General features: G+C 39.2%; 2 protein-coding genes across 3 annotated transcripts; one reads left to right on the forward strand and one right to left on the reverse strand.

Moving 5' to 3' along the window:
* Nucleotides 1-652: 652 nt before the first annotated feature.
* On the reverse strand, nucleotides 653-3,893 carry LOC140952833 (synaptosomal-associated protein 29-like). The gene is made up of 2 exons (XM_073402289.1): nucleotides 1,155-3,893; nucleotides 653-1,009 (listed from the first exon to the last, which is right to left on the reverse strand). Exon 1 carries the CDS (start codon nucleotides 3,883-3,885, stop codon nucleotides 3,175-3,177), a length of 711 nt encoding a protein of 236 aa, XP_073258390.1. The 5' UTR covers nucleotides 3,886-3,893; the 3' UTR covers nucleotides 653-1,009; nucleotides 1,155-3,174.
* Nucleotides 3,894-4,315: 422 nt separating this feature from the next.
* Nucleotides 4,316-17,332, forward strand: LOC140951757 (gametogenetin-binding protein 2-like). 2 transcript variants are annotated; one of them, XM_073401087.1, is made up of 17 exons: nucleotides 4,316-4,603; nucleotides 4,686-4,760; nucleotides 5,246-5,355; nucleotides 6,374-6,450; nucleotides 7,334-7,400; nucleotides 7,947-7,997; nucleotides 8,836-8,883; nucleotides 9,020-9,068; nucleotides 9,169-9,230; nucleotides 9,562-9,642; nucleotides 10,352-10,474; nucleotides 11,235-11,277; nucleotides 11,572-11,700; nucleotides 12,433-12,809; nucleotides 13,531-13,726; nucleotides 14,883-14,993; nucleotides 16,092-17,332. In XM_073401087.1, exons 1-17 carry the CDS (start codon nucleotides 4,514-4,516, stop codon nucleotides 16,260-16,262), a joined length of 1,860 nt encoding a protein of 619 aa, XP_073257188.1. In that variant the 5' UTR covers nucleotides 4,316-4,513; the 3' UTR covers nucleotides 16,263-17,332. The 2 variants fall into 2 exon arrangements, with proteins under 2 accessions (XP_073257188.1, XP_073257187.1); XM_073401086.1 differs by having other exon boundaries at nucleotides 4,317-4,603; nucleotides 11,232-11,277.
* Nucleotides 17,333-18,348: the final 1,016 nt, after the last annotated feature.

Below are 18,348 nucleotides of genomic sequence, written 5' to 3' on the forward strand. Positions count from 1 at the left end.
GTTGTTTTTAAGAAGTTTTCTATTTTATATTTTAGTTAAACCTTACTGAAATAAAATAAATGTGCATCCAATAACTTGTTCTTGGAGTACTGATATATTATTGATATAATAATTATTATTCTTGATTGCAATAAACAAGGTGTTTATAGTTTCCCTCCAAATACTCTAGAAAAAGGCAGCTAAGATTATTCTTGAATGCTTGTAAATTCACCATAAACTCAGCTTAGCATTTTTGATAACTGGTAATTTGTTCAAGAAAATTAAATCCTGTACCCTTACACCTTTTAGTCTGGGTTTTAAAATTTGGCAGATTTAGCCAAGACAATGCAACATTGAATGAGAATGCAAAAGTGTGCAGAAAGGACTGTAAGCAACTTGCTCAATTTGCCAATCTGTTATCATTCCTGAATTCCGTTTTTTAGATCTGTGTGCACTGTCGTCATTGTCATTGCATAATCTTTATTTGCTTAAAATGTCCAATTTGTTAGTTGATGTTATACCTTTTTCAGACAGGGAGTGTTGCATCTTACAATTGGAACAGGAGTTGGCCCATCCTGTAATATTCCCAATTTCAATAACCTAATACAATGTTTGGTTCAAGCTATGTACATAATTGGCTGTTTGCATCAGCTGTCTCCAAACTCAAACTTAGTCAAATTAGGTCACCAAGCCTTATTTAAACCACAGGCACTTGTATAAAGTCTTTCATGGTGTTCCATAAGCAAAGAAAAATGATTTTAATGAAACTTTCACTCAATAGTAACTTCTCAAAATGATCTTGTGAAGGAATAGTTGACATAAATATTCTTTTCATTATCTTCTCATCGATTCAATATAACAATGACAAACTTTTTTATAAACAGTGACCTAAAGTAAAGTCAACTTTAAGGATAGAAAATGACCTCAAACTTAATCTTAGTATTGCATAAATTAGGCTAATAACACAAAAAAAATATACATAGTTTTCTTACACTCAAAACTTTCCTCTGATTAACAAAGCATGCATGGCCTTAGCCTGTGCCAGGCTCTCAGATAGTATAGTGGGAACGTATTAAAACGAGCAAAGCGAAAATAAGACGCGCGCGTTTTTCGCATTTCTTATTACTGAACGACTTTCCACCACCATCTCGGAGCCTGGAACAGGCTAGCATGGCCTTGATAACATTCACTTCCATCACCTCTCAAGCTGACAAACTCAGTGGCTGTCTAGAAGTTACCCAGAATCTAGCAGATTGTCCAACCATCCCTAGTCGTTGGGATTCTCTTGATTTTGCTTGAAAATCCCAAATCCTGACCAATATGCGAATGGGATAGGAAAAAATCCCGATTTTGACATCTGTTTGATGTTTTCAAATGGATTCTTATGATAAATACATAAGAACACATAACAGAGTGTACTTAAATCTGATACCAAGAAAACTTAAATATACCACCTGAAATATAAATAAAATTGAGTACTTGTATGTGAAAACACACAAAAAAAAGGCATTAAAAACAATCGATGTAGCGAATGTTTTAGAAAGAAATCGCCCTCTCCAAACACAAGAATAGCTTTTGAGAGTATCAAAATTTCCAATTTTTCTAGGGTAACATGCCCCCAGACCCCCCTTGAGGCTTCCACCCTCGGTGCTCAAGTGATTTGTCGGTAGTTTAAAAAATATCCTGATTTTACGCACTAAAGAGGTTGAACAGTCTGTCTAGCAATTTCACTATGGCTCTAAAAAACAGTTAGCAATAAAATGTTTGTTCTATAAAGGACTTGTAATAATATTATAACACTGACTCTGATCTGGACCCTGTAAAAGCCCTTCAAGGCTGACCACCAATGCACTGAAGTGGCCCCTGAACAAAACAAGAAAGTCAGATCAATTCTCCAAGGTGAAAGAAAAAAATATTTAATGATCCTCCAAACACCAAGTTGGAGTAAATGACATTTGAACTACTTTGTCAAGTTTCAGTCTATTAACTTTCTGTCTGTCCTTAGCAAAGACACTTGGGGTCACACTAGGTATTAGTAACTTTACAAAGATTAGGCCCCTCTCGATAGAACTACTTTGCAGAACACTGAATGGCCACCCAACACCTAGTCTCCCTCGCAGCCGCTTTAGTATCATCATACAACACTCCTAGACTCTGAAACTTCATTGGTTAGGGTTAGGAAACTAAATGAATGAATGAAGTTCCAATTGGGTTCATTACATGGGGCAAACTGAACTGGAACTTGATTTCCTCGGTTTTCTAACCCAAATTATTAAACGTCAGTGTCACTTGCTGTTCAGCAGCTATTCAATGTTCTGCAAAATACCCCAGCCAGCCCACAATAAGTGGATATTCCACTGACACACTCTTCTTTTGGATTTTCAACCATAACTAAATCATGGTGATACTTGCTAATGTTGCTACCCTAGAACTTAATTCTGTCTTAGTTGATAAGTTTATTGATGTAATTAACAATTATTCCTTGAGCCCAAGCCTTCAGCCTCATGATCTATTGACTCAGAGGCCATAAGGGTGAGAGGAATAATTGTTTTAGTAAAATCCAACTAGTTGATCAAAGATATCGAGAATAAAAAAATTTTAGCTAGTTAAAGCTAGACTTTAATCATTTTTTGCCACCAAAAAGCCCGCGCTTTTCCCTACTAGTGGGCTATAACATATAGCCTTGTAGTAGCTCAACCAATGAGAATGCAGCATTGATAATAGACCAGTAGTTGGATTTTACTAAAACCTGTTATCTTTGGGGGCATAAGCTTATTAGGCCCGGTTCAGACGCCACTCCACTCATGTGCCGAACCTAACTGAGGTATTAAGTACGGCAAAAGAGCGGCGTCTGAATCAGTTTGGTATGGCAGTTTTGATTTGGTGCGGCAAAAACGTTAAGTTCGACAGGGTCTGTCGCATTATTCGACATTGGAGCGGGGGGTGATTCATACGGCGTTCTTCTCATGTGCCAAATCAAATGCACACATTATGATAATTTATAAATCTTCCCATAAGTCCCTACATGAAAAAAAGATTAGGTTCGACACACGGCGCGCCGTCTGAATCAGATGTCGCGCCAATGTCGCTCCAAAGTCGAACCAAACTCAGTTAGGTTCGGCACATGAGTGGAGCGGCGTCTGAACCGGGCCTTACTTATGTCCAATTTTATGTAAAGTGTACATATGAAACAACTTATTTTCTTAATATTCCCCTAATTTTCTTATCTGATTTATCTATCGTCTGATACGCTTCGTCTGCTTTAAAGCCCAGTCTGTCCAACTGTTCATTTTGTCTTTCGATTTCACCGCCAAGGATCAAAGCATCTTCTTTTAAACGTCCAAGCCCTCGAGAAATAAGGTCTAGATTAGCCTCTATTTCCCTTTCGCGTGGATCACGGGACGAGAATACGTTGCTCTGAAAACTTTCCTTTTCTCTAGGGCCCGCCTCATAGCCGTTTTTATCTTCTTTCGAATGGTAGTACAGCGAAGATTCAGCTTGCAAGTCGGCGATACCAGAGGCAAACTTTGGACTTGATTGTGGCGTGCTGTCAACGGGTTTTGGAGGTTTCTTGAAGTAATTACCAATAGCACCCCATACACTGTTCACAGATTTGATGTGTCTGTTGGCAATACGCATGTCGCCTTGTACCTTGTCAAGATTGCGCTCTACCCGATTAAGTTGTTCTCCTTGGCATTGTAGTTCCTCGCCTGTACGGACGGCCAGATCATGCGAGTCCTCGATGAGAGCCAAAGAGCGCTTTGTGCTGTCCAATGTTCGTTCCCTCGATAGCTGCATTTGAGTACGTAATTCATCTCCGTTGACTTTTTCAAATTCTTCGTCAGAGTCCTCTTCGAATGGATTTGTCTTGCGATTAAAATTGTAGCCGTTGCTGTAGGTCGCCATCTTCTCTATATTTTCGTAGTTGATATGACGTCATACAACAAAGTAATCAGTTCTATTTTGGTTGCACTACGTACCGTGGGTGGGTGGTAGGCTTGGATAGGGCTTTTCGTAACAGATAGCAGATAACTTGTTTTCATAAGTTGCTCGGCAACTTTTTGGCAACTTCTCGTATTTCGAGCAACTTTTTGCGTTCTGAGCAATTTCTCTAGTTATCTTCTAATTCTGAGATATTGGAGCAGCTTTTCATGTTTCACAATGGTTTAGTAGACAACTTATGAACTTCCTGTAAAAAAAAGGAGCCAAATCCTCCCCCTGCTCGAATTCTGCTGCGCCCTTCGGGAGCCTGGGCCACCCCTAAAACGTAATTAGATATTATTAGATATTCATTCGAGGATCAACGTGGCATCGTGAAGAAGCATGGGTAAGGCACACCTCGCGCTGTTCGCTGGTATAGATGGAGGCAGCCGATGGATTACGGGATCGAAAGCAAAAGAGGGAATATTTACGTTGACATTTTCACCAAGGAACACATTTATACGAAGTGCATTGCACTTCTCGAGTTTTATCGAATTCCTCTGATTTAACAGAAGTTTTGTGGTGTCCGTCTAAGCAAGACAGATTGGATAAAATGGCGAAACTTGTAGCGGTGTGTCGAGATGAAGCTGACTTCGCATTCGAGCGGAGACAAATCCCTCTAAATATTGAAGACACGTTAACGGTATTGTACATTGTGCCAGTCGCCTTCTGACAATTTATTTTCCGTGAATTTTGCCTGAAGTTTCTTGTCCTTTCTTGCTCAGATGGTAATGGAAATTCCTGAAACTGTCATTTCTACTCGCCAAGTAAACGAAGACGAACTTCAAGTATTTAACAAGGTCAGTGAATAACTTAGCGTTAAAGCTTGAATATTTTGAAAAATTTCAGGCTAAGTTCCCCTTTTGTCAAGTGTATTTAAACCTGCTAGAAACGAATCTTTAGCTGGTGTAGCGACGTTTAGCAGAGTTGTCTTTTCCAAGGTTAAATTTAATAAATGGTTACCCAGTAGTTTTGATAAAAATCAAATCAAATGAAATATTCGTAAACCTGCATGAAGTGAGTTTTTTTACGATATACTGATTAGCAAACCTAAGCGAAAATACGACATGAGAAGTTGCCATTCGTGTTTACTCTGGATCGAGTGAATAGTTAGCTTGAATAGTCGACCATATAAATGTCATGGCTAATCGCGAGATCAGATACTATCTGTGTGATGTGTCGAGTTCAAGCTGACTGTCTGAGTCTCCAGTTGGATATGAGCACTCTCTGGCAATTCAGTTGCCAGGAAGTAAACATTCCGATCTAATTTCGTTTTGTTTTGCAGAGATTTCAATGTTTAAGTTCAGATGATCTCGCTGTGGCAACTATGGTGCGAAAGAAAGATGTCTTTTCCTTCCTGTCCCTCTCTGTTCCGTGCGTGGGATGTCGTAGAAGGCAAGGATTTTCTCTTTTTGTATAATATTTCCTCATCGTTTTGAAATTAATTATTCACTATTACAAGCAAATCTCGGTAAGTATCACTTTAGATTTCTTAAATTTGTCTTAAATGGCTTCGCTACGTTGCCAATATAAGTAAGCTTAAGTTTTTTGGAAAATGTGTAACAACCTTTGTTGTGGGATTTGTTATGTAATGTAGGAATATGCTTATTTGATATTGCACTTTTATTTCAAACACAACCCAGTGCCTTATATTAAATAAGTTTGCAAGTATCTTGTTATTTCCATTTATTCTGTGATTTTCATGGGACTAAATTACATAATACCTGGCCCACTTAATATCTAACTTTAAAAAACTGCTCCTTCAAAGAAAATAGTGTCCGACAGCCTGGGGCTAGTGGATTTTGCTATCGGGCTAGTAAATTCTGTTCTTAACTTGCCAGATGGGCAAGTGAAGTTTTTTGAGGAATTCAAATTACAGAAGAACTGTGAAATCCATCTGCTCATCAAAACGTTTTGACTTTCTTTGCACCCTGTCCTTGTGGGAGCACTAGCTATATACCTCTTTCTATAAGCAAACTAGTAAGACATTTAGTGGACTGGGTATTCTGAAGTCATTCCTCACCTGGCCCCAGTTGTTCAAAAGCTGGGTAGCATTATTCACCAGATAAATCACCTTCCAGTGGATGAGTGTTAGGGAAACCAATTATGTTATACACTGGATAGAGATTTATCCAGTGAGCAACTGGGGCCTGTATTTTTACATATGCTATCCCACCAATTTAAAATACTACATGATCAGTGTATTACTCTTTATACCAAGTGGAAGGGAGCAGAAAACCTGATCAAGACAGTGTACTGTTGCATGGATGTTCAACTGTATATCTTTTTGAGATTAAAGAAGTTTTGTCTTTTGTAAATGCCTTGAATTAAGTTAAAAGTAACATCCTGTCTGGATGATTTTTGTTCTCTAAACAATCTTTACTTATCACATTATTCTGTTGTTTATGCACAGTATGGAGCGATTATACAACCAGTTAGTAAAATCTGGGCAACCAGCCTTGGAACCCTTAATGATTACAAACAGTGGAAGTAAGTTGTTCTGACCTGAGGCCTTTATTTGATGGAAATTGGAAATACAATGTAATCTCACTGTTGTTATTATTGACCCATCACTTAATTGTGACAATTTTGGGCAGACTGTGCAATGCTTTGGTCTAGTCATAGTTATAAGAGCCTTGGAGGAGACTGATTATGAAAGCCAGCAAAACTGAACCTGTTCTGCAGCATACAGCACTTTGCTGGGAACCCCCTGACCTTGCACTGTGACTGAACCCTTATATTAGTCAGTTAGTTATATTAGTATTTAGGCCTCCGTAACCATTGCATATCATTAACTATGGTAAATTTCAGAAAGCAGGAACAATTTTTGCCGTTTGTTTTGAATTTTGTACTTAAAAGTGGATCCGTTAAGAAAATAAATGCAATGCTTATTTTGTTACAAGTTATGCCACTAACTTGTCAAGTTCATTTTATCAATTTTAACAAACTGAAAGCATCACTGAAATTCTGCATGTTATAAATTGAGCTAATAATCAAGTATATTGCCAGTTATCTATTTGCCCAAGTTTTAGCTTTTAAGGTAATAACTTTATGTAAAATTATGGTAATCAGTTCGATTTGAGCTTGTTTTGTTATCTTTCCCATGCACGACAACCTCCTGTAAGCAACCTCTTTGTAGTGCACTAAGGGTGGTAGCTTATGAGAGAGTTGACTGTACTGTGAGGTACCAGTATTTGTACTCGTTTTTAGCGTTATTTGTACTCTTGTGACTGAAGTGGAATAATAAAGTTCCTTATCCAGCAGCAAAAGTGTTGATTGTCTGAAATACCTTGCAAATGCTGTGTTTAATAATAAAAATAGAGAAAAGCAAAGGAGTAACATGATGGATTAATTTCTTTTTTCTTTTTTCTAGTTTTGACCATTGAGGGTCCTTTCCTTCAGGATCCAAAACTTGTTTATGCACTCTTTTACATACATGGGTAAGTAAATCTGAAAATAGTTCTTTTGCTTATGATGTTACTTATTTAATAATGAAGCTATACAACTAACTGCAGTGCTGTTCTTTCTATTTTGTTCTTGCTGTATTGTATTTTATTCTAAGCCTAATCATCTTGTGTTCCTGGCATATACCTCCTCTCTGCTTATTGCATTTGGCCCCCCACTAACCTTTAAGGCACCAGCTCCCAAGCTCATCATTAGCGATGAGTTTAATAAGCATTTAAATAACCTCATCACCTTTTAATCATTAAAACACATTAAGTTTCCTAATATTTTACATGGCTACTTACAGATATTAACTTGTGTCTAATTTCTTTCGCTATTTTTCTCACTTGTAATGTTCAGTATACCTTGCATTATTTAACCTTCCACAATGTTATCATATTCCTCAGCTTTGGAGTATTTTTGCCAATGTTATTTTGCAAACTGATGGGGTTGCCATGAGGATGCTATGATTGACAGAAAGACTATAAATGATGCCTGGAATCTAGATTTTGTAACCTAATGGCTTAATTTGTTTCTTTTAGTTCCAGACTAAATGAGATGGTTGAATCCATTCCTAAGTGCAGACGTAACAGGTATGTAGCGTTTCCGATTTAAAGAAAACAGCAACAACAACAATAATTACCATTCTTGTTTTGTAAAGAGGCTAAATCAGGGGCACCCAATGAGAATATAGTTCAAAACCACTTAAACATAGCATTGTTAAACGTATTTTAGTATTTAAACGGTTTTAGATATAGGCATATTTTTATCCCCTAAAAATTTTTCATCTCTTCAGAATTCCTAGCTGAAAGTCTGGTGATCCAAAAATTATAGGGATCAAAACGTACCTTTTCGAAAATTTCAGCCAGAAAAAAGGCTCCCGAAAATTCTAGGTGACCTTCTTAGGGTAAAAATCAGTTAAAAATGGGCAACTATACCATTTTTTGAATGTTCGAAAATCCTAGGAGAGGCAGGCAAGCAGGAAATTTTACAACAAATGTTCCGAAAACTCTAGATCTCAAATCGTCTTCCGAACAGATATTTTCTGAAAATTGACGTTGGGTGCCCCTTGCTAAATGTGCTCCAGCAGTGTCCAAGGACCTAGAAAAAACAATTATTTTTTATTCAACTGACTGAAAACCTTCTTTCACTTTAGCATAACTGTTTAACTGCATGACTCTAGGTATCCTGTGCAGGGCTGTCATTAAGAGATGGGGGCTGTCGATTTACCCCGGCTACTTTTATTGGAAAATAGAAGAAAAATAGGACCAAAAGAAATCCCCAGCTGTTTGATTCCCCGCCTACTAGTTGTATTTACCTGGCAACTTGAAATCTTAGTGACAACCCTGCTGTAACACTTAAAAGAGCATAGCCTTTGAGAAGTTGAGTTTCTCTTTAAGTAGAAGATACCCCTTAATTTTTATTTTGCAGACGGTGTCCTCTTCATTCATTGGAAACACACAAGTCAAGGCCATCAGGGTAAGGCAGTGGTCAAGACTGTAATAAATTATTTCTAATGCATGTAGTTTGGTAGTGAAACTTGGAAGGAAAATAATCATTAATTACTAATTGTTTTTAAATACTTATGATGTCATTTTATTGATTTCTTAAATAGAAGCTGGATAGATGTGTGGGATTTATTGTCACAGGAATGTCGAGATGAGGTATGGTTAAACTTTGCCATACTCTTTATGGCGACCTTTTCTTCTGTAAATCTCTTCCACTTTTCCTTCTCATATATTGTACCTCTTTTATTTTTTCTAGGTTGTGTTAATCGATTCAGATGCTCTTCTTGACACATTGGAGAATTATCTGAGAAAGCATAGGTTAGTAAAGAAATTTATAAGTTCCTGTTTGATCTGATGTTATAGTTCTAACAAATAATTTATTGTTAGAACTATAACATCATTGCAGAATAGCACCCACTGATGCACAACATCAGTAACTGCAGATTTTCTGTTAATCTAATAATGCTTTCCTGTGTATTATATAGTATTTTTATATTTCAAGACTCTTATTGACTGAATAATAATTTGAAATGCTGGTAATGGGCATTTTCCTTCATCCATTTGGCAATAAATTATTGACATTTTATAACACTGTTGTCATTGTTGTAAAAGTAGTGCTTTTATTTCTCATTGGTTTTTATTGCTCTAGGTTTTGTACAGAATGTAAATCAAAAGTTCTAAGGGCCTACAGTATTTTGGCTGGTGATTTAGATGGACCTAGTGAAAAAGGGTAAGACTGTTAGCTGACTTTTGTAAGGTATATCCAGTTTTTCATTTCTTAAAGGGACTATGTCACAAAGATATTACCATTTTAGGTCTATTTTGTGCTGAAGTCATTATTCAGTGCCCTTATCCATACAAGATGCCCTTGTTGGATTCCGAAGTAGATATCAAACAAATTTCATCAGGGAGCCAGGGCTGTCATTAAGAGCCAGGGGCCGCGGATTTCCCCTTCTAGCTACCATTAGTATGGCCCTTGGCTACTTTTATTGGAAAATAGAAGAAAATTGAAACCAAAAGAAACCCGTAGGTGTTTGATTACCCACCTACTTGTTGTTTTTACCCGGAAACTTGAAATCTTAGTGACAACCCTGAGGAGCAGTAACAATATTTTTTGTGGTGATCTTTGCAGGTATGGTATTAAAACGTGAAGAACTCAGCACACCTTTTTTAGGTTTCAATCCCCGTCCATCCTTGCCAACCAATGCAACAGTTAAAAGAAAACAGTTTTAATACTTAAATATAGTCTATAGGGGATCATTATTTGATTTGTGGAATTCAATTATTGGGGAAAATGCAGTAGCTTTTTTAAAAGATAGCAAATGGTGATAGCCCCTTTAATTTCAACTGGAAGTGGAGCAGGCCACTGCTTGATCAGAGTTACCATCTGTAAACTCTAGTCAAGTTTATGTACTCATTGGCTTTGTTTCTTTTTCCAGGTATTGTGCAGCATTGTATGATGGGCTCAAAAGTTGTCCTCAAGAGCGGCATGTCCATGTACTTTGTGATACTGACTATATTGCACATCTTATTGGACGGGCAGAGCCAGAGCTTGCTGGAGGGTAAGTCAGCTGCTTCAGCTTTGAGTTGAATGTGTCTCCTCATGTTCTCTTGCATCTATTTTTCCGCTTCATGGCTCGCGAAAAGACTGTTCCAGCTTGTCTGGGACCATCTCTTGCTCTTGTTAGGTAATGATTTTGTTAGAGCATGACTTGCTTGAACCTTTCAGCATTGGACGAGTAAGCTTTGAAAGTTACTTGTCCAGCAAGGACATCTACTCAACCCTCCAAGTTAAAGTTTTTACTCAGTCGCCATTTGGTACCCAACTCTTTTGGTTTTAGGAAATTTTTTTGCGAATCAAGTCGCCAATGTCAAAATTTTAGTCGCCACGGGAACCAAAATGGTCACAACTTTGAGGGTTGCTACTTGTCGCGGATTACCAAACGGGGCTTATTTTGAGCCCAGTCCTTCCCCACTTACTTTTGAGTACCTGCCATGCAGCCCAAGGACTTCACACAAGGTGCAGAACAACTTAAAGTGGTGGTATGGAAATGAAAATTGTCAAACTGTCTTCCATTGGTTACTGCACAAACAATTTTTTTTTGTTTTAAACTGAGGACATTGAATCAATGTCCCTCTCTCAATGAATAAGATTGTTGACGGGGCAATTTGAAGAAGCCATGATAGTCTAGTAATAGTTTGCTGTAATAAAAATTAATTGCAAAAAAGCAGGTCCACGCACCATTCTTATATGTATTAGTGATGCGGACCACCACTGTCTTTTAATACATTGCCTAACCGGCATTGCTTTTATTTCAGAAGAAGAGAAAGACATGCCAAGACATTGGACATTGCCCAGGAAGAGGTATGATTAAAAAGTTGTTTTAGGTCTGACTCCATCAAACAAAGTCTGAAGTGCTCAGTTATGAGCACTTGACTTGTACCACTCCTTAAAGCCATTTTGTTGTAGTCTATACTTTATGCTTTCATAAAACTGTTCACGATAAACGGTGTTTTGATAAAAGCGTTTGGCAAACTGAAAATGGCTTAGAACGCGGTTTTGTTAAACACTGGCTAAACTTCGTTTAAATATCCTTCCCTATGAGTCCTGTGAGCAGAATTGAAATTGGTAAAAATTATTTTGTCTCCTTCTTTGAAGGTGTTGACGTGTCTTGGCATTCACCTTTGGGAAAGACTTCACAGGCTTTGGCAGAAACTTAGGGCAGAGGAACAAACTTGGCAAATGCTGTTTTATCTAGGGATTGATGCACTAAGAAAAAGTTTTGAGGTAAGTCAGCAAAATACCTGTAAATGCTTATGTTTTCAACCAGTCAAAGGTGTTTTTACAGGTAACAGTTCACGTTTCAGGAGTGAAAGACTGTAACTGCTATGATTTTAGTGAAATTGTACATAGTTGCTCTGGCGTTTTTCACGCGCACTTTCTCAAATGAACTCAATTAAATAAACAAACATGACAATATTGATAACCCCAGATTGGCAGGAGGCAAACCAGTAAGCTATTTATAGGGATGGCCGACGAGTTGAAACGGTATCTGGTCGTTTCACTGCTAAGTCGTTTCGCTACAAGTCGTTTCGCTGCATCATGAAAACGAAAGGACTCTGCTGCGAAACGACTTGTAGCGAAATGTCTTTGTAGCTAAACGACCGGCAAGCGTTGAAACAGCACCATCTAGTGGTCAGAGCGGGACTCAAAACTGAGACCTCCATTTTACGACGTATTGAAAGCGGTCATTTCAGCTTGAAAGCGGTCATTTCGATGCGAACTCAAGCAATGAAATTGCACATTAAAATTTTGATTACTCAAAGCATAGTTCGCGCCTGACCAAGATAAACATGCGTGGTGAATATTCCTCCTTTTTTAAGCCAAGTACATGAAACTAGTTACACCTCGATTGAATCAACGTTTAGCGAAACGACTTTGTATCGAAATGACCGGTAAGCGCTCCTCCCTCCTGTTAGAATGCAAGTCATTTGCTCACCACTATGTTTATCTTAACAGGTTGCTGTTGAAGAAAAGCAAGGAATTTCACGGCTAGAACAAGTCGTAGAGGAGATTTCTGAGGCTGAAAGAGCAAAGGAACTGAAACGAGAGCAGAAACGGTTAAAAAAGAAAGCAAAGCGGAAGGGGAAATGTAAATGTCATTCACAAATAACTCTGTCAACAAATAATGAACTGAAAGAGGAAGAATCTGCAAAGGAAGAAGTTTGTGTGATTGAGAGAGTTGAAGAGACAGAGGAATTAAATGGTCATAGAGACAGTTGTGAAGATTATGAAGATGATGTTGATAGCGGTGAATCGCCTTGTAGCTGTGAAGATTTGAGTAACTGTGAGCAAAGCAAGTCAAAGAGAAATGGTTACAGGAATGGTGACTGTGGGTGAGTGTCTCATTTGGGAGCTGTTGTCCTTTAGGGCCTTTAGGATGTAATTTGTGATGATTTTGCCATCCTTTGGCCTTAATAGCTTGTGCGGTTTTCAAATTTGGTCACCGGGTTTTTCCGTTGACTAGGTTTTATATTAACGTACGCGGCGGCCGTGCAACAAGAAAGGGGTAACGATAAATTTATACCCGTGAAAACTCGACGGGCGCCCAAATTTACACCCGAATGAGTGCTTCAGCCTGTTTTTAATTTTGAGCAGACGCGTGCAGTTACCATATTTGGAGAGCATGGTATATACCATGATGGCTAAGCCAATCAGGGCCGATTTGTTCAAAGCTGGGTTAAGATAACCCAGGGTTAGTGCGAGATTTGAATTCAAATTTGAAAGCTTAAGAAGCTTTTCAGTTTTAATTCTTTTTGTCCACAAGTTGACGATTGGAAGCTCCAAAAATAACAGAGAAAATTAACCGAGAAAATCCTTTTGAAAAAAAGAAACAGAAACTCGGGTTAAATTTAACCCCGGGATAAGCGCTAATCAGCCTTCGAACAACTGGGCCCAGAGCTCTAGAATTGCATTTTCCAATGATTCAGTTTTTAATAATATAATTTAGCCTCCGTGCAGTCTAAAGGAGTCTTCTTCTTGTAGCCTGCTGTAATTTAGGTGTTTTTCATGATTAAGAGAAGATGTCATAACGTCTGTGTTTGTCGGTCCCCACAGATATGTGGCAGAGCTCAATAAATGGTCTGGAGGACTTCATCAGGTTAGTCATACGAAAGATCCTTGTGGAGTAGGGGCTGAAGATGAAGATTCATGTTCTGATTGTCAGTTATCTGGGAGCCCCAGCAGTGGAGGATCCCCTCAATGCAGTAATGGGAAAAGCAGAAGAAAGAAGAGCAAGAATAAAGAGAAGAAGGTTAGAAATTATTTGAGTCATTTTTCAGTTACTAACAAAACCTAAACAAGTGAGCATGTACGCTTCCTCTCGGAAAAGGGTTACCGAGTCTATTACGACAGTGCCACACATCTTGGAAGTACTGGAAGGGTTAAGGTCGGTACACACTAGGCGGCAAGTTGCAGCAACATGTCGCGGCGACGCGTTGCAGCGACAAATCGCTTCGTGTGTGCTGGAGAGTTTTGTGAAAATCTTTGTCGCTGCAACAGAATTTTGTCGCCGCAAATTTTTTTTGCGACTTGTTGCAGCGAAAAACTTCTGTTGCGGAGACAAAGATTTTCACAAAAATTCTCCACCACTCACGAAGCGATTTGTCGCGGCCACACGTCGCAGCGACATGCTGCTGCAACTAGTCGCCCGACCTGTACACATGGAGTAATCAGTCGCCGCGACGTGTTGCTGCAACTTGTAGCCTAGTGTGTACCGACAAACAAACAAACATTTTTTTAATTTCAAGCCAACTGTTTAAGAGGACATGTACTGTCGCAAAATGTACTGTAGTTATCACATGGAGCCCAAGCTCGAAATATGAGCATTGGCGAACATCGGCATTGTTGCGTAACATTGATTTCGAAATATAAGGATTTGTATGGGAAAAAAACCTATCGTTTCCGTAACCTACGAAAATGAAAGGATTTCAACAAAAAAAAAGCCGCTTACCTTACATAAAATGTGTGTTACGTCTCTCCTGGGTGGTCCATGGGTCGATTTATGGTCGTTTTAGGGGTTGTACGGTAAACTGTTTCCGTTTACACTACAACCCATTAAACGGCCATAAATCGGCCCATGGACCACACTGGAGAGACGTAAACACACATTTTATGTAAGGTAAGCTGTTTTTTATTGAAACCCTTTCATTTTCGTAGGTTACGGAAACGATAGGTTTTATTTTCCATACAAATCCTTATATTTCAAATGTTGTGCAACAATGTCGATGTTCGCCGATGCTTATATTTCGAGCATGGGCTACCTGTGTAGGTATTGGCATTGATTGTTTATTTGTTTATTGGCATGATTGCTGATTTTCATTTGGATATGGGGGCTAGGATAAGCACTGGTGTGAGAGTTAACTGTGTAGCTAATTTGTAATTGAACGACCTCGCTTGCTTCTTTGTAGCAAAATTCTCCAACTCACGAGAAACAAGAGAAACCTCCAGAGCGTATTGATGATGAGGAAAAACGGCTGTTGAAATTAATGGGGTGGCAAGATGGTGGAACAGGGTCACCGGTAAGCGATCGTTGTGACCGATAGTTAAGTAGTTTCAGAGTAATTTTAAACGACTCCGTCCGTCAAATAGCCTGCGTAGTATGGCGGTTTTGGTTGGGCGCGCTAAGTAATATAGGTGGGCGGTCTGGCGGGCGGAGGCCGAGAAATCGCGAGGAGGTTGGGGCTTCGCCGCTCAGTAGTGCTCCCAATGCTACGCAAGCTATCCGTCAAGCGAAACGCGTGTGAGGGAAAAATAACCACGCGCGCGTCTGGTGCGGGAGGCGGGGGAGGCGGCGAATGACGTAGGCGTATTCGTAATTCTGGCTGTCGTCCCTCTCCGCCGAAAATGTATCAAATAAGCCTGTGTTTGCAGGCCACGAGAGGTGTGAAAGGAGAGTTCGTCTTTTTACAAATGTCTCTTAAGCATTGTGTCAAAAATCACGAGCAACAGTAATGAGCTTTGAAAAACTGTTAACATGTTTTCAAAAACCGCTATCGGAATCCCGTTTTAATCCGTTCAAATTTTTCCATCCGTACCTTCTTGTTTATACAGTATGCTGTGTTATTTATACCTTCTTTCGTTATTGTGAGCAGTTATTTTTATGTTTTATTTGGTGGTAGTTTCCACTGTTTGAATATCGATACATTTCGTGACACCGCTCCTTTAAAGGTCTCCTTCCGACCTGACCATAGGTTACATTTGATTTCTAGAGGAGTACAAGGTAGACTCTGTTACATGACAGGTTGTTTGTACACCGGCCATTTGTAACAATAGTTGTTACAATTGCCCACTGGGTCCCGGAATGTTTCTTTGTGAACTTACACATCGAAGAAACGAGACGTAAGGAGATCACAAGGGCAACAGTCAAGTTATATTTAGCCTGCAAAGCAGGCGTATGTTACGGAGCGAATGATTTGACGTTGAAACTGACAGAGTTGGAGCGAGTCAAAAAACACTCTAAGGGAGAGTTTAGTTGCTTTTATGATGGCAGCCGCGATGAATGTGCCTTTAGGTCGCCTTTTTGTTAAAAAAAAAAAAAAACGCCTGTTCTGCAGGCTAAGTTATGTTTTCTGCAAAAACAAGTGATTAACTTCATTTTTGTTCATGTCTTTTCTCAGGGTTATGTTTCTTCCGAGGAAGACCTTTGTATATCAGAGCAGGAAATTCTCCGGTTCAAGGCCAATCACTCGTCTGTCTCTCAACAGCGACTCAAACTTCGAGAGAAACTGCGACAGCAGTTTATTAATATGACGCTTAAAAACGGCTTGAATGTCGGCGTTGTTCACTGAGATATTAATATCACTGTGTAGGGGAAGTGACTGGGGTGGGGGAGTGTACAAATGGAGTGTCGGTGGATAGCTTTTTCAATTTATTTTTAAGCACGAAGCATATTCCACTCTTACGCACTGTTTTTGAGGTCACGGGGTTTTTATATAGTGAGCAAGAGGAGTTGTTTGGAATCGTTCTTTTTACTGAGTCATAGACCTAATTATATCATTTTTAACGCAGTCAGAGAAAAATGCTAAAAGGAAAAATGAAAGAAAGTAAAAAGCTAAAAAGGAATTAATTTAAAGTTAATTAAACGCTTACCACTATAGGGTGCATGCATTTGCTACATCCGTCGCATTTTCCCTTCATTTTTCTATGACAACGTTATTGCGGTAACGTGAATATAACTGACGCGGATAATTGCACAGTACATCAACTCTAGGAGTGAAAAACTCTCGTTACGTTTATCGATATTTGTTATTAAACGTGACGTGAGTTTCCATACACACACCTCTTGTTGCCTTAAGCCTGATCGCCTCAATGGCGCCAGTCGTCTCAAAATGTCTGAAAATGTGTGCAGACGATCGAGTAAACAAATTGAGGCCAATTTTCCATGGTCTGTACTCTTGTCTACCATAGAAAGAAAGTCACAATGTTCAAAATCAAGTGGCACCACGAGCTGCATGCTATGCGGGACGATCTTGATTGAAGTATCATATCTGTTAATATATCGGCTGATTTCGTTTGGATTATTTCGATCGATCCAGGCACAATCATTCCACAAGGCGATCGACACGATTGCGGACGATGGTGCGGTAATAAGGCTATAGGTAACATCGCTCCACGCTTTTGGTTCGTTTTGTAAAAAACAATGTTTGGTCTTAACAAGTGTGACTAACTGAGTCCTCTAAAAGCCTTTTAAAGTGCTACCCTCCTTTGCGCGATTGCTTGCATTCATGTGGAATGTGGCCTCATATGTGAAATTTAATAGGCAGGTACAATGTCACAGTTTTATTTGATGTTACATGAAATACATCGTGATCGTCAGTTTGCCTCAAATCCTGAAATAAAATGGAACTCATGTCTTGAATTACTCTGTTTTCGTTTTCCTTTGTATTCTTTTCTTCTGCGCTCGACGACTCGAGAGAAAACAGGTGGTCAGTGAATAGCCTACCACTATCTAAACGCCTGTAACAAGCTCTCTTTGGCATGATCGCAGGCGAAAAAGTATACAGATCAGGGTGAAAAGAAAGTCAGTTTTACCAGCCCAGAGTCATTTTAACCCGCGCAAAAAAAAGTTTCGATGAGCAGGATTGACTACAGTTCTTCTACTATTTGAATTTCCCAGAAAACTTCGCTTGCCCATCGGGCAAATTAAAAACAGAATTCACTAACCTGGTAGCAAAATCCACTAGCCCCGGGCTATTGGACACAACTTTCTTTGCACGCTGATTCGGTTGCGTTGAAAGAATTGTTTACACTACTAAACCTGGCGGATGTAAATTTGATCTTGCACAAAGCATTCTGTTAGACTTCGGATTAGTCTAAAAATCTCCGCCGCGAGACTTAACCAAACCGAGACATAGTATTAAGTAGCCTCTCAATCTGCCGAAGACAAAATAATTCAAACTTTTCTGAGCCCACTACATCTGCCACTAGGTTAATAATCACATTCACATTGACTCTCTACTAGGCCTCTGCTCTTTGCTTTATTAATCCTAGCAAAAGTCGCACAACCACTGTTGTATAAATTATTCCTGATAAACCCTGAAGGAATTTCCTGTTTCAGCTATCTACAATTTATTTACAGTTTACAAATACTCGTCTACCATTTTCCTTCTGCTTTAGTGTCCAGTTTCCTAGTAACCCTACCTGGGAGGCCAGGTTATACAGCTACAACCGGTATAACCAACTCAGGACCCTAAATATTTTTCCGTTTCCCTGCAGACGTGTTACAGTCCTCCTTTTCTCTTAAAATCCGTCTAGTTACAGGGACTGAGACGTTACGCCCTCGTTTCTCGCGGCAAGCGGTTTCGCCGCTCGCGTGCTTAGGTTTCGTGCAGTAACTTTGCAAAGAAAAGTAAGAGACTGCTCGCAGTCTAGTTC

The sequence above is a fragment of the Porites lutea genome, chromosome 11 (assembly GCF_958299795.1).
Source record: "Porites lutea chromosome 11, jaPorLute2.1, whole genome shotgun sequence".
NCBI classification, from domain to species: domain Eukaryota; kingdom Metazoa; phylum Cnidaria; class Anthozoa; order Scleractinia; family Poritidae; genus Porites; species Porites lutea.